Source organism: Myxine glutinosa, chromosome 7, assembly GCF_964187855.1.
Source record: "Myxine glutinosa chromosome 7, kmMyxGlut1.1, whole genome shotgun sequence".
NCBI classification, from domain to species: Eukaryota; Metazoa; Chordata; class Myxini; order Myxiniformes; family Myxinidae; genus Myxine; species Myxine glutinosa.
The window spans coordinates 25,787,071-25,804,021 of record NC_136267.1 but is presented as its reverse complement, the minus strand read 5'-3'; the positions used below and the strand labels follow the sequence as shown (position 1 = coordinate 25,804,021).

The 16,951-nt window shown below is 42.9% G+C and overlaps 1 protein-coding gene across 1 annotated transcript in view; it reads right to left on the bottom strand.

The window, feature by feature from the left end:
- Positions 1 to 13,800: 13,800 nt before the first annotated feature.
- Positions 13,801 to 16,951, bottom strand: part of LOC137430713 (transmembrane protein 163a) — a 57,359-nt gene continuing 54,208 nt past the window's right edge. The window contains exons 5-6 of the mRNA XM_078782655.1: positions 15,602 to 15,743; positions 13,801 to 14,245 (exon numbers count right to left, since the gene is read on the bottom strand). Coding sequence (XP_078638781.1) covers positions 14,185 to 14,245; positions 15,602 to 15,743 — 203 coding nt within the window. The 3' untranslated portion in view covers positions 13,801 to 14,184. The remainder of the gene's footprint in view (positions 14,246 to 15,601; positions 15,744 to 16,951) is intronic.

The following is a 16,951-nucleotide window of genomic DNA, read 5'->3' as shown; positions in this document are numbered from 1 at the left end:
GCCTCCGGATACTGAAATAAAGAACTGTTGTGTTCCCGAGCCTGTTAAAAGTTTCTTCTGCACACTACTAACCGGAGATATAGGCAATAACGCAAATTCAGAGAGGGTAGAGAGAAATTAGTGAGTCAATGAGCCAAAATGAGTCAATAAAAACATCAGAATCGTCTCACACAGCCTCAGAAATAGGCATTCTATAACTATTGAGACACCATTCCCTCATTCATTACTTGTGTTTTAGTCAAATACATGTTCTTCTGGGCTATTTTTGCGACCTCTAGAATTGTGACCTTTGGTTGACCTCTGATGACCTACATATTGAAATAATTTGCATAATCTAGTGTCATTATGATAGAGCGTACATAGACATACAATTTGAGCATTAGATTTTCAATTTTGGTCAATCCACTCAAAAACTACAGTCATTATGGTTTCCCCTACCCCCGAAACCCTGAATTTGAGGTATGTACAAGAAATGGTTCAAACTAAATTGCTCTGAAATACAATTTTGCAAAAGCAACTCAATAATGTCCCCTTAGAATCATCTGAAGACCTCTCTAGATATGCATTCCAAGTGTTTAAATCACCATTGAGTGATTTGTTACTTTATTCTAGCAACATGACTTGCCCTATGGTCAATTTTGGCCACCCCCTAAAATTGGTGACCTTTTGACCTCTGGTGACCTACATAATGAAATATTTTGCATAAATCTTCTTGATTAAGATAGAGGGTACATAGACGGACATTATGAGTGGTATATTGTTAAGATTGGCCCACCCAGAGCGAAACTACAGTCATTTTAGTTTCCCCTACCCCCAAATTTTGGGCTTCAAATTATAGCGGTAGGGTGATGTTTGAGAGGTGATAACTATTAGAAAGCTGCCAATTTCACACTGCTGTCACCTCAATTCCTCATCGGTAGGTCCTAAACTATCAAAAAAACATAGTGAGGCTTTGCCACCAGAGATGGTACCCATATCTGGTCTGGCCCATAGACTATATGGGGTATTTTGGGTTTTCAGGGACTTGTCGGTCTTTTAAGTCCTCCGGGTCATTTGGGTCCTTGGGGTCTTGGGGTCTTCAGGGTATTTAAGGTTCTTTGGGGTATTTTTGGTTATTCAGGGTATTTAAGGGTCTTTGGGGTATTTTGGGTCTTTGGGATATTTTTGGTCTTTGGGATATTTTGGGTGTTTAACAGTCTTCCGGGTCTTTTTGGGTCTTCAGGTTATTTAAGGGTCTTTGGGGTATTTTGGGCCTTCAGGGTGTTTATGGATTGTCAGTGTATTTAAGGGTCTTCAGGGTCTTTGGAGTCCTCATGATCTTTTGGGTCTTTAAGGATCTTGGGGCCTTTTGGGGTTGTTGGGTCTTTGGAGTATTTTGGGTCTTTAACAGTCTTCAGTGTGAAATACCCCAAAGACTTTGGAGTCTTCGGGGTATTTTGGGTGTTTGGGGCCCATTGGGTCTTCAGGGTCTTTTGTGTCTTTGGGGTATTTTGGGTCTCTGGATTCCTTGCGGTCTTCTGAGTCCTTGGGGTATTTTTGGTCCCCTGGATCATTTGGGTCCTCGGGATTGTTTGGGTCTTTTGGATATTCGGGGTCTTTTTGGGTCTTCAGGGTCTTTTGGTTTTCCGGGTATTTTGGGTGTTTGGGGTCCATTGGGTCTTCAGGATGTTTTCAGACTTTTTGGTCTTTGGGGTCCTCAGGGTATTTTGTGTGTTTTGGGTCTTCATGGTCTTTTGTGGCTTTAACAGTCTTCAGGGTATTTTGGATCTTCAGAGTCCTTGGGGGTCTTCTGAGTCCTTGGGGTATTTTGGGTCCTCTGTCATTTGGGTCCTTGGGGTTGTTTGGGTCTTTTGGATTGTCGGGGTCTTTTGGGTCTTTAGGATCTTTTCAGTCTTTTGGGTCTTCGAGGTATTTTGGGTCTTCTGGATCCTTGGGGTCTTCTGGGTCTTCCTGGTATTTTGTGTCTTGAACGATCTACAGGGTATTTTGGGTGTTTGGGGTCCATTGGGTCTTCTGGGTCCTTGGGGTATTTTGTGTCCTCAGTCTTTTAACCGGTTGACACACAGTCGTGTTCAAAGATTGTCCCTTAAACTCCCCCCCTACCTCCTCCCCCCCCCCCCCCCCCCCACACACACTCAAATCCCTGCAAAAGCCCTCCTCAAAGTCCTTTAAATCCTATCCTTATGAAGGGGGACAGACACACACACACACACACACACACACACACACACACACACACACACACACACACACACACACACACACACACACACACACACACACACATTGTGTCTTATATGGTAGAATGTTTATAAAACATAGTTACAAATGACCACGGGTTCAAATTTTGTGGTGTATATTAATTTTCTTTTGATCCACCTGCCGTCCTACCGGTGTTGTACGTTACCTCTGCCACCAAAGGTGGATGGAGGTTGTTTTTTCAGCCTGCCTGTTTGTGAACAGGATATCTCCAAAAGGTGCGGACGGATTTGAACGTAATTTGATGGAGAGGTTGGGTATGTGACAAGGACCAAATGATTAGATTTTGGTGAAGATCAGGATACGGATACGGATGCTATAAAATTTTATGTAATTCTTCACCATTGAGAGATAGGGCCAAAAACTATTTTTAGCATGATATCGCAAAACGTTGTGGACGGATTCGGACAAAACTTGATGGATGAGTTTGGTAAGTGACAAGAACAAGCCGATTAGATTTTGGTTCAGGTCCGGATCCAGATCTGACCGATTGGTGGGATACAAAACGTAAGCTGTCCAGCCTGGCGGAGGTATGTGCTCCACCGAGTGATGTTCTACTTTATATGTTGCAATCCAAAATGTATAGACGTACTCACATTGTAATGGTACAGTACTGTACATACTTTATAGACGATATAACATTCTAATTAGTACATACGATCAAATGTGTTTTGTGGCCCCGCCCCCATCAGGCTGATTGACAGTCGTTGTCCCGCCCACCCCTCTCAGCACTTCATTGCCCAATGTGTAAATATGCAGTTTCACCTACTTTTCGTGGAATCCTTTCAAGTTATGAAAAATATGAGGTGTCATGTACCTTCCCGCTGTAAAATGCAGTAGATTCATGTTTGAACAAAGTACTGAGATAAAACCCAATTTTGAGTTAATGTCTGAAAAGAATTACAAACGGGCTATTTTTGTTGTCAATTTTGTCCAAATGTTTAACCCTTTTTTAACCTTAATTTTTTGTATGCTGCTGTTGCACATTTGTGACAAGATGAATTTATTTTTATGAAAATGACAAAAAACTACATTTTTTTTAGCAAAATAAAATAAGATGCAGCAAACAAAGGGTTAATGAGTGTTATTTGATGTGAAATCGTTCACAGATGACTGGCTGCTATAGGTACTTTCACAGGTTTACAAGTTTATATCTTGGTAGATTTTCTTTTTTGAGGAATTGTTGGGTCATCCCTACACAGGAAGTCTTCCGACTTCCTGACATATGGTCAATTAAATTTGAAGTTTGATATCAGATTTAAAATTGGTGACTATGCGATTATATAAAATTAATGAAAATGACAAAAATAAATCATCTTGTCATGGCTACTTCAACACATCTTCCCAGAAAACGTCCCACCACTTTTCAATAGCTTTCCCAGAAACTTTTCAATTAATTTCATTGGAGAAAAATGTATTCTAGCATCTAATAAGTGGGTAAATATATAATGTTGACAAAATTGAAAAACCAAACAGTGGAAGATTTGTTTTATATCTCGCTGTCTTACAAGCCAAGCTGGTGCCCGTGACCTGATTTGGGATGGTGCCATGTGACTTTCCAAATATCTTCCATGGGTAATAAGGTCTTGGTAATTGTGAGGATGTGCCGACTGTAAGTTCCAGCACCAGCTGCCCATTTTCATTCTTATTTCCTTCACTGCACCGGCCCAAAACCTGTGGCCGCAAGTCAAAATTGCCGCCAACATGAGCATTGAATTCGCCAAGTATGAATAGTGTATCTCCTTTGGGTGTCGTAGACACAATATGCGATCAAGTGCCTCGTAAAAATCTTCCCTTTACAGGAATGGATGCATCATAGTTGGTGCCTGACATGAAAAGGCACGTGACATGACAGAATGAGGGAAACTCGTAACGGCATGCAGGACCAGTTGAATATCCACATGCAGGACCAGTAGAATATCCACATGCAGGACCAGTTGAATATCCGCATGCAGGACCAGTTGAATATCCACATGCATGAACAGTTGAATATCCACATGCAGGACCAGTTGAATATCCACATGCAGGACCAGTTGAATATCCACATGCATGAACAGTTGAATATCCACATGCAGGACCAGTTGAATATCCACATGCAGGACCAGTTGAATATCCACATGCAGGACCAGTTGAATATCCACATGCAGGACCAGTAGAATATCCACATGCAGGACCAGTTGAATATCCACATGCAGGAACAGTTGAATATCCGCATGCAGGACCAGTTGAATATCCACATGCATGAACAGTTGAATATCCACATGCAGGACCAGTTGAATATCCACATGCAGGACCAGTTGAATATCCACATGCAGAACCAGTTGGATATCCACATGCAGGACCAGTTGAATATCCACATGCAGGACCAGTTGAATATCCACATGCAGGACCAGTTGAATATCCACATGAAGGACCAGTTGAATATCCACATGCAGGACCAGTTGAATATCCACATGCAGGACCAGTTGAATATCCACATGCAGGACCAGTTGAATATCCACATGCAGGACCAGTTGAATATCCACATGCAGGACCAGTTGAATATCCACATGAAGGACCAGTTGAATATCCACATGCAGGACCAGTTGAATATCCACATGCAGGACCAGTTGAATATCCACATGCAGGACCAGTTGAATATCCACATGCAGGACCAGTTGAATATCCACATGAAGGACCAGTTGAATATCCACATGCAGGACCAGTTGAATATCCACATGCAGGACCAGTTGAATATCCACATGCAGGACCAGTTGAATATCCACATGCAGGACCAGTTGAATATCCACATGCAGGACCAGTTGAATATCCACATGCAGGAACAGTTGAATATCCACATGCAGGACCAGTTGAATATCCACATGCAGGACCAGTTGAATATCCACATGCAGGACCAGTTGAATATCCACATGCAGGACCAGTTGAATATCCACATGCAGGACCAGTTGAATATCCACATGCAGGACCAGTTGAATATCCACATGCAGGACCAGTTGAATATCCACATGCAGGACCAGTTGAATATCCACATGCAGGACCAGTTGAATATCCACATGCAGGACCAGTTGAATATCCACATGCAGGACCAGTTGAATATCCACATGCAGGACCAGTTGAATATCCAGATGCAGGACCAGTTGAATATCCACATGCAGGAACAGTTGAATATCCACATGCAGGAACAGTTGAATATCCACATGCAGGACCAGTTGAATATCCACATGCAGGACCAGTTGAATATCCACATGCAGGACCAGTTGAATATCCACATGTAGGACCAGTTGAATATCCACATGGAGGACCAGTTGAATATCCACATGCAGGACCAGTTGAATATCCACATGCAGGACCAATTGAATATCCACATGCAGGACCAGTTGAATATCCACATGCAGGACCAGCTGAATATCCACATGGAGGACCAGTTGAATATCCACATGCAGGAACAGTTGAATATCCACATACAGGACCAGTTCAATATCCACATGCAGGACGAGTTGAATATCCACATGCAGGACCAGCTGAATATCCACATACAGGACCAGTTGAATATCCACATACAGGACCAGTTGAATATCCACATGCAGGACCAGTTGAATATCCAGATGCAGGACCAGTTGAATATCCACATGCAGGACCAGTTGAATATCCACATGCAGGAACAGTTGAATATCCACATGCAGGACCAGCTGAATATCCACATGCATGAACAGTTGAATATCCACATGCAGGACCAGTTGAATATCCACATGCAGGACCAGTTGAATATCCACATGCAGGACCAGTTGAATATCCACATGCAGGCCAGTTGAATATCCACATGCAGGACCAGTTGAATATCCACATGCAGGACCAGTTGAATATCCACATGGAGGACCAGTTGAATATCCACATGCAGGCCAGTTGAATATCCACATGCAGGACCAGTTGAATATCCATATGCAGGACCAGTTGAATATCCACATGCAGGAACAGTTGAATATCCACATGCAGGCCAGTTGAATATCCATATGCAGGACCAGTTGAATATCCACATGCAGGACCAGTTGAATATCCACATGGAGGACCAGTTGAATATCCACATGCAGGCCAGTTGAATATCCACATGCAGGACCAGTTGAATATCCACATGCAGGACCAGTTGAATATCCATATGCAGGACCAGTTGAATATCCATATGCAGGACCAGTTGAATATCCACATGCAGGCCAGTTGAATATCCATATGCAGGACCAGTTGAATATCCACATGCAGGACCAGTTGAATATCCACATGGAGGACCAGTTGAATATCCACATGCAGGCCAGTTGAATATCCACATGCAGGACCAGTTGAATATCCACATACAGGAACAGTTGAATATCCACATACAGGAACAGTTGAATATCCACATGCAGGAACAGTTGAATATCCACATGCAGGAACAGTTGAATATCCATATGCAGGACCAGTTGAATATCCACATGCAGGACCAGTTGATTATCCCCACACTCTTCAAAGAAATCGGGGGATATTGTATTCGGCTCCATCTGTCTGTCCATCTGCCATGTCAGTTATGATCCCCAGATGGCATGAAGATGCAAGAGCAGTGTCATTTTTGGCATTTGTGGATGGGATCAAAAGGTAAAATACCAAAAAATGCAATTCTGGGCACATTTTAAACGTTTTTAATGAAACTTTATATATGCAATCAACTTTGGGGGACACGTAGAAAATGTAACGATTTTTTGGACTGACCCCAGTTGATGCCCCAAGGGATGTGGACATTGGGTCACAGGGGTCAAAATGGGGGGAAAAAAATTACTCCAAATTTGACATTGGGTCGATCATTCCTGGTGGACCTTTTTGCCATCGTTCAACTTTCCTTAGCTGGGAGGCGTGGGGATTTGCGATGACATGCCATCAACTTCACTCTAGATCTTAATTGCAAAGCCCACACCTTGTTCCTGCTTCTGTCCCTCAGGTTTGTCTGACCAGGTATGAGAGGTTTTCTTCCTGTGTTGTTCCTGTATTAGTCAGGTGAGTCTCAGATGGAGCCATAAGGTCAAGGCAAAGTCTTCTGTGTTCATTATCATTACGAGCCGTTTTTCTAGGAAGCATAGTCTGAAAGACGGAATGATTAATTAATCAGAGTCCGAATATTCCATCATGCCAAAAAAAAATCATCACATCCAGCCTCCATGGTCAGTTTCACCGATGTATCGATGAGACGGTTAACCTGCGTTAGATGGTGAGGTTAGCGCGTGAGCCTCACAATCTCTCTCGGCGCACTTTCTCAAGATCAGTGGCAAGTAGAGGACATCAAGGTACAACAACATCTTTAACCAGAGAGAAGACGTGTACATAAATATCCAGCACGTGTGGAACAACAAACAATCTCGGAACCTTATTTTTCTCTGTCTTTCTTTTATTGAAGAATAAAATGACATCTACTGGGAATGAGCAAATGAAACCCAGCTGGCTCACAATTACCTTTCAATTCTTTCACGAGCCTCGATCTTGTATACAAAAAAACAAAAACAAAAAATTGTGAATTACACATGGTGCCAGCCAGCACACACCTTTTTGGTACAATTTTGGGATGCTTTTTGGTACAATTTTGGGATGGGTACTGAATGATGCTGATAAAGCAATGCTACCCATATTCCATAACTAGATTGAAATATCTTCATGAAAACTCTGTAAATGCTGTCACTTTTATTTTTAGTCGCAGGTCTACAAGAGCTTGGCGTTTCTGTTGTTGGTGTTGTTGTTGTTTTGGTTCATGTTGGGGGTCGATTTTTGAAATGTGCATCCATTGGTCGGACAGCTGCCGGACCACACCCACATTTGTCGCTTGACTCTACCCACCATAGTACCGAGACAAAATGATATGGCCACCATCTTGGTTTACTGGTGGGCCGAACACATTAGGCCTGTAGGTCACTGCTGATTGTACACTGCCCAGGTTTGTTGCGTTAGATTTCCATTGGCTTTGTTTTGATCGAGTGTTATTCAGGATGAGGGACCCAGAAAATCCAATCATATGTCGAAAAATAATGTTTAATCATCAGAATGCACGGTATGCCAGAACACATGGTAATCAAGCTTTATGTTACATAATCAAGCGTTACGTTACACAAATTACGGAAAAAAAAGTTACGTAATTTTTGAACGGCACCATATTGGGGTTAAGCAATCCATGACCGTGTGATGAATCAGCTCATTCTGATATAACTGTGGGGAGGGTGACATGGATAAGAAGTGTCAAGTTAATTTTTAATAGCGCATTAAATGTGTGTTTCCCAATCGCACTGTTCATCTTTTAAGAGTGCTTCAAATGAGTGTTTCCCAATCGGCCCATTACACCAGTTGTGACCACAGTGCGGTCATTCTTGTTAAGTGTACATACCTCTCGGCCATCCTCTCAGCCCAATTGTGCCATATTTGACAATAGAAGCAATCATATTGCCATGACTGCATAATTGATCCTCGATACTTTTTTAATTAGTTTCAAACTTTCCGAATGGAACGCTGGGCATTCTTGCTATCTTTTTGAAGAACCCAAAGAAGCCATTTAGGCATAATGGAGTTACCTTGATATGGATTGGCGGGTTCAGATTCATTAAGCCCAGTGTGTACCCTGGATAAGAATAGGTACGCCGTATCCCTGCGTGTCGTAAGAGGCGACTAAGAGGGTTGGCGTCAGGAAGGGCATCCGGCCATAAATAAAAAAAAACATTGCCTCAAAAAGAGAACCATGACAATTACAACTACATGTGGGCAGGGTACAGCCCGAAGTGGAGATCGGTTTCTGAGGTTTGGGACATGGAATGTAGGGACAATGACAGGGAGATCAGGAGAAGTGGTGGAAGTATTGGTCAGAAGAAGAGTGGACATATGTTGTGTGCAAGAGACGAGATGGAAGGGAAGTGGTGTGAGAATGGTGAAGGGCAGACATGGACAGAAATACAAGTTTGTGTGGCAAGGGTGCCTGGAGGGCGTGAATGGTGTTGGTGTCCTGTTTTCTGAGGAGTTTGTAGACAGTGTGGTGAGTGTGACTAGAGTGAGTAATAGGTTGATGATGGTGAAAATGATGATTGGAAAGCTCTTGGTGAACGTCATCTCTGGATATGCTCCGCAGGTTGGTCGAAGCGATGAAGAGAAGGACAAGTTCTGGTGTGCGATAGAGAAGCTGATGGAAAACGTGAAAGATGAGGAAGTTGTTGTGGTAGGAGGAGACCTAAATGGACATGTGCGAAGGAGTATGGATGGTTTTGACGGAGTTCATGGGGGTTACGGATATGGTGTGAGAAATGGAGAAGGTGAAAGGATTTTGGAGTTTGCTGATGGAGCTGATTTGTTGATTTGTAATACTCAGTTCCAGAAAGAGGATAATAAGCTTGTTACATACACGTCAGGTGGGTCGACGACAACCGTTGACTACCTGATGGTGCGTAGGCGAGATAGGGGGCACCTCCGAGACACAAAGGTGATCCCGGGGGAGGAGGCTGTTTCACAGCACTGCATGTGTGAGAAGTGTTATGATTTATGGGAGCGAGACATGGGTAATGAACGTAGAGCAGCAACGAAGGTTGGAAAGGGTGGAAATGCGAATGGTTCGACGGATGTGCGGAGTATCGTTGAGAGAGAGGAAGACAAATGATGAATTGCGAAAAATGATGGGAATAGAGCCTGTGATTGATGCTGTGAAGAGGAACAGGTTGAGATGGTTTGGTCATGTGTTGAGGAAGGATGAAAGTGACTGGTTGAGAAGAGTGATGGAAATGAATGTAGAAGGAAGTAGAAGATGGGGAAGACCGAGAAAGACTTGGCTAAAGATGGTGGAAGAAGAAATGCGGGCAAGGGGGTTAACAAGGAGAGATGCAGAAAATAGGGCAAAATGGAGAAGATTGTCATGGGGACCGCAAGGCTAACCCCCGCTCTAGCAGGGAAAATGGCCTTTAAAATGCATGTTGTTGTTGTTGTATTCTCTGGCTGGTTATCCCCACGCCTTTTGAAAAAAAACCAGTGTATATTGTAATTGGCTCAATCTGTGTGGCTGTGCGTCTGTCCATCACACTATCTCCTCCTAACCAATTGTATGCAAATTCACCAAACCTGGTAGATATGATCACCACATAGCAATAATGTGTGAGAGCAGTATCATTTTTGGCCTTGCCCCCTGGGGCAGAGTCAAAAACGAAAAAAATGCAATTGCGGACACATTTTCAAACATTTTTTTAATGAAACTTTGTATATGCAATCAACATTGGGGGATGCATGCAATATGTCACGATTTGTTTTTGGTTTTGACCCTAGGTTCATGCCCTGGGGTGGTGCTTAGGGTCACAGGGGTCAAAACGGGAAAAATTAACTCCAAATTTGATAGTGGGAATGCCCTGGTGGAATGTTTTGCCATCTTGCAACTTTGCTTTCGGTGGGAAGTGTGGGGATTTGCGATGGCGTGCCTTCAACATCGCTCTATTTCATTCTTATTTTCTTCTTCATGTGTTAAAATTGTATGCTTTGGCAATGCATTGGGCTTTGTCTCACATGTGACCAACAGAGGAACTTAACATAGATAATGGATTTCTGCACATCTGATGCCCCCCTAAAGTCACTAAAGTTAGACAGTGTAGTGGAGTTGTTTGCTTCTCATTTATCAAAAATTAACAAAATTTGGGAACCAAATATTAGAGTTAATCAACAAAATGTCTCGAATTTTGAGCAGCAAGAAAGGGACGGATTTGAAACACTGCAATTTAATTAAAATTCCATCAATTTGCTTGAAATTCACCTAAAAATGTCTGTGCTTCACAGCAGTGTATGCTCCGTTACCTGGCAGAATGCGTTGTGAGAATGTATTCATCTGTGGATAATAATTGCCTTGAATTCATACATTAATTGCCACTGTATATGGTCAGCTTTGAAGGTGTTATTTGGAAAGCCTGTGATTTGCCCAAAAGTTCAAATATTATATTCCCCTTTAAGATCATTACACACTGTGTGTCAAATGCGCGTGTGTGTGCATGCGTGTGTGTGTGTGTGTGTGTGTGTGTGTGTGTGTGTGTGTGTGTGTGTGTGTGCATGCTTGTATGCATACAGACGTGTATATATATATATATATATATATATATACAACAACAACAACATGCATTTTAAAGGCCATTTTCCCTGCTAGAGCAGGGGGTTAGCCCTAGAGTGGGGGTTAGCCCTAGAGTGGGGGTTAGCCACATATATATATATATATATATATATATATATGTATATATATATATATATATATATATATATATATATATATATCTATAATTCCAGTAATCTCTGTGTGTATGTATGTATGTATGTATGTATGTATGTATGTATGTATGTATGTATGTATGTATGTATGTATGTCTGTGACCGCTGTTTCTCGACAACCACGGGTCCGATATACTTTAAACTTGCCAGGTATATTGCTGGGGACCCGAGGATGTGCCTTTTCAAGGTTTCATATTAATCGGACAAGTAGTTACCGAGCTATGTCCAAAAAACGATTCAACCAATCAGAGAGCAGCGAGCTATCACGTGTGCCGAACGTGCCGAACAGACTCTGCCTCGGACGGCACATTTGAGAGCGTATTCATTTATTTCACGTTGGCAAACTATGTTGGCGTTAAACTATGTTTTAAAACTAATTGAAACTACTATCTATAATTCCACGGGTCCGATAAAAAACACCGTACTCGCAAGCCGTTCGCTTTGGACCAAACCATTTCATGTAAATAGAGGGGGGGGGATATAATTTTAGATATATATATAGTACGGGCATGCCCTAGTCTATCTATAATTCCAGTAATCTCTGTGTGTTTGTTTGTTTGTACGTTTGTACGTTTGTTTGTTTGTCTGTGACCGCTGTTTCTCGACAACCACGGGTCCGATATACTTTAAACTTGCCAGGTATATTGCTGGGGACCCGAGGATGTGCCTTTTCAAGGTTTGAAATTAATCGGACAAGTACTTACCGAGCTATGGCGATTTAGCCGTTCGCCGTTCGCTTTGGCGTTGCGAATGGACCAAACCATTGCATGTAAATAGAGGGGGGGGTTCTGTGGTCGTTGCGAATGGACCAAACCATTCATGTAAATAGAGGGGGAGGGTTCTGTGGTCGTTACTGCCACGTGGTTTCAAAGTTTTTTTTTGTTGTTGTTGTTTGCACGCATGTTTTTTTGCACCCACGTACGGGCACGCCCTAGGATGTTTACACACACACACCCCTACACAAATTTTTTTTTTTTTTTTTTTTTGGCAAGGAACGGGCACCCACGTACGGGCACGTCCTAGCTTATATATAGTACGGGCATGCCCTAGTATCTATAATTCCAGTAATCTCTGTGTGTGGTCTGTGACCGCTGTTTCTCGACAACCACGGGTCCGATATACTTGAAACTTGCCAGGTATATTGCTGGGGACCTGAGGATGTGCCTTTTCAAGGTTTCATATTAATCGGAGAAGTAGTTACCGAGCTATGTCCAAAAAACGATTCAACCAATCAGAGAGCAGCGAGCTATCACGTGTGCCGAACGTGGCGAACAGACTCTGCCTCGGACGGCACATTTGAGAGCGTATTCATTTATTTCCCGTTGGCAAACTATGTTGGCGCTATGTTGGCGTTAAACTATGTTTTAAAACTAATTAAAACTAATTTGCGATTCTTTCGCTTTCCTGCGCGTTTGTGCACGCTATGGCGATTTCTTTACCAAACTCCGCAAGCCGTTCGCTTTGGACCAAACCATTTCATGTAAATAGAGGGGGGGGATTGTCACCGTACTCGCAAGCCGTTCGCTTTGGACCAAACCATTTCATGTAAATAGAGGGGGGGGATTGTCACCGTACTCGCAAGCCGTTCGCTTTGGACCAAACCATTTCATGTAAATAGAGGGGGGGGATTGTCACCGTACTCGCAAGCCGTTCGCTTTGGCTTTGCGAATGGACCAAACCATTTCATGTAAATAGAGGGGGGGGGATATAATTTTAGATATATATATAGTACGGGCATGCCCTAGTATCTATAATTCCAGTAATCTCTGTGTGTGTGTGTGTGTGTGTGTGTGTGTGTGTGTCTGTGTGTCTGTGTGTTTGTTTGTCTGTGACCGCTGTTTCTCGACAACCACGGGTCCGATATACTTGAAACTTGCCAGGTATATTGCTGGGGACCCGAGGATGTGCCTTTTCAAGGTTTCATATTAATCGGAGAAGTAGTTACCGAGCTATGGCGATTTATTTACCAAACTCCGCAAGCCGTTCGCTTTGGACCAAACCATTTCATGTAAATAGAGGGGGGGGATTGTCACCGTACTCGCAAGCCGTTCGCTTTGGCTTTGTGAATGGACCAAACCATTTCATGTAAATAGAGGGGGGGGATTGTCACCGTACTCGCAAGCCGTTCGCTTTGGCTTTGCGAATGGACCAAACCATTTCATGTAAATAGAGGGGGGGGGATATAATTTTAGATATATATATAGTACGGGCATGCCCTAGTATATATACACACACACACAAGTAATATTTCAACTTTAACTATCTTCTAAGCTTTCATCTCAACAACAAAGCATTGCTTTCTACCTCAGAGGTCTGTCCAAATGTTTCTTGGCAAGCTTGAGAATCACTTTTGATCTGTAGAAATGCTCAGAGTCCTGACCAAGAAAAAAAAACTGTTGCCTTATAAATTGTGTTGCTTGTTCCAAGAAAATGTGGATATTCTGTCATTCGAACATGCAGTTATCATCACTTTATTTGAAAGTAATCAAACCCGAGTGCCTTAACATGAATGGACTACACGAAAATCTGCTCTTCCTTCTAAAGTTTTGAATGGTATAGATTGATTTAAATAATATGCTTTTGCTATAAGTTTTCTGTTTTTGTGTTTTTTAAAGAAGTATTGAAGAAAAAAAATCGGAGCTCTTAAGCAATGTTTTCATAATGTTGAACTCTCCACACTCGAGGAACCACATCAAACAGTAACCTGAAAATAGACAGAATACAGAGATGATGAGAACACATAAATGTTTAAAAGCACAACCCCCCCAAAAAAACAGTACATGGCAACATCTGCTGGCAACTCTGCAAATGCGAGCAAATTGGAGGGTGTTTTTTTTTTTTTAAGTTGGCAAAATAAACATGCTTAGGTGCTGGATTCGATGTAGGACAACTGTAAGCAAAGCAATTTCATGGTACTGTGGCGGACACGAAAGCTCACTGGCGTGATGGCATCATTCCGCGCACCAAGTGGGCGGCAGCCACGCCCGAGGGGTAGGCGTGGCCTCGGGATATACACGGGGCGCGCAGCCCGGAGCGCTCCAGTGCTACAGTGGAGCTCTTGAAATAAAGGCTCTTTTAACTTACCGCGTTGTCCGCTTCCTCCTTGCTAAACAAGTAGCGCGCGTAGCACCGCGCTTCAGTACAATCGTTATCACGTGTGTTGGCTGCCATAACCTGGGCCTCGACATGGTCCAAGAGCCTGAATACCCCTCCTATGGCTGCAGTGGCCATGTCCACATGACCTTCTTGCTGCGATTGAACCACAAGCATTGCTAACTGATGAACGCTTGCAATTGCAACTGAAAATCTACTCTCCGTAAGCTCAACCAGTGTTACCATGGACGTGTGCACGGAAATTAGCCAGCCAGGCAGTAGTAGTAGCCAGGCTTGAATCTGCTGAGTGGAGGATCTGTTGTCCCCCTGTCATGTGACCAGATCCTCAGCTCTAATTGGTGGGTATTTGTGAGGGGCATACATACACAGGACGGACAGACAAACACTGTTCCAGACGGCATTGCCCTACGTGTTAGGCCATAAAAATATGGCTGCCGAACCACGTGACCGATGACGTCATCAAAAAAATTTTCTGCAAATTATCCCGAGATCACACTCAAGAAATTTCATACTGATCAGATGAAGCGTTCTACTTATCGATTTATGATGTCATAATGCACCTATGACATCATCATTGACATATGTAATTCCCCATGGGGAGTACTTCACAATGAGTAACCTTTCAATTCAAGAATAATAACAAGAGAAAAAAGGAAAAAAAGAGCAGGAAAGAAGGGTTCATGGATAGTTCAGTAAAACATGTGGTAAAGGAAGACTACTGATTTAATGGGGGATCTTTTTATTTGCCAGGGATAGTTTTGGTGCAGGAACAAGGAAAGCGTAGACAGGAATTTATAGATCTGGTCTGGGATTGCTTTTTAAAGCAGCTTCGAGGTAGGCTCATACTTGAGAAGGTGGAGGAGGGAATGAGGCGGATGGGTACAATGTTAGACCTCGTCAGTACTGATCTGACTAAAAAGAGAATAAGGAAACGAGTCAAATCTACCTGATGCCATAGGCAAGGATGACAATTGCAATGACGAGGCCAATTGTGCCGTCGATGTACCAGACATTTGGATTGGAGGCATATATCTCCGCACTCGCCAGCATGCTGAAGCCCATCAGGCCCCCGACGAGTGAGTTGAAACCTGCCCAGAGAGCCAGAGATCGCACAATAAACAATATGAACAAGCCATCCCGAAATGCACAACACGTTATTAATCGGCCTGCCACGTGTACAGCAGGAGACAGGGTTTTGCAATCACGTGTGTGTGTGTGTGTGTGTGTGTGTGTGTGTGTGTGTGTGTGTGTGTGTGTGTGTGTGTGTGTGTGTGTGTGTGTGTGTGTGTGTGTGTGTGTGTGTGTCCGTCCAGAAGCCCAGAACATAACTTTTTTTTTACCATTTGAGCTACTGTCATCAACTTTTCAACAAATCTTTAGTATGATAATACGGTGAAGGCAATTTAACAATTTTGTCAAAAGGTCAAAGGTCAGTGTCACATAAAATCGTCAATTTTCATTTTGTATTTTTTTAAACTATTCGTGAGGTGAGGGCGAGACTACCGGAAGTAAGCTGTAACACGTGCCCTTTTGTGGTTTGTTTTCAACGTATCCAATCACGTGACTCTTGTCGCGAAGGGTGCACTACCGGAAGTTACGTAGTTCCGCGGGCGGCTATACAAACATTTCGTATTATTTTTCAGAAAACTTTATATTGTTAGAAAAAGAATTACTTCTAGCTCGTCGGAAAGTTAAAATTTTAAAGATCAGACAATAATTAAGCGAGTTATGATCAAATAACCTCCACCGTTTCCATAATTTCCGGCTGGAACACGTGCCCTTTTGTGGTTTGTTGTCAACGTATCCAATCACGTGACTGTTATCGCGAAGGGTGCACTAACCGGAAGTTACGTAGTTCCACGGGCGCCTAATGACCTGAAAATTTTAAGAATTTGCATATGGGTCAATGAATTGGTTCACCAATCAAAAGCTACAAGGTAAATCATTTGTTTTAGATCAAAAGGTCAAACGTCAATGTTGCATAACATCAATTTTCATTTTGTATTTTTTTTAACTATTCGTTATATTAAGCACACGGAAGAAGAAGAAGACGTCTAAGTTACAAACGGACACAATGATCTTTGCATTTTCAGATTCTTTCTAGTTTCTGATTGTTTATCTTGCAATATATTTAGTTTTTTGGCGGGCACAAGGGACAATAATTCCGCGCACCAGTGGGTGGCGCGAGCGTCCAGGCGGGGAACTGAAATGCATGCCCCGCCTTTCGGCCGATCGGCCACGCCCGGGGGCAAGGCGTGGCCTCGGGAGATATATGCGGGCTCTAAGGTCGAGCCCG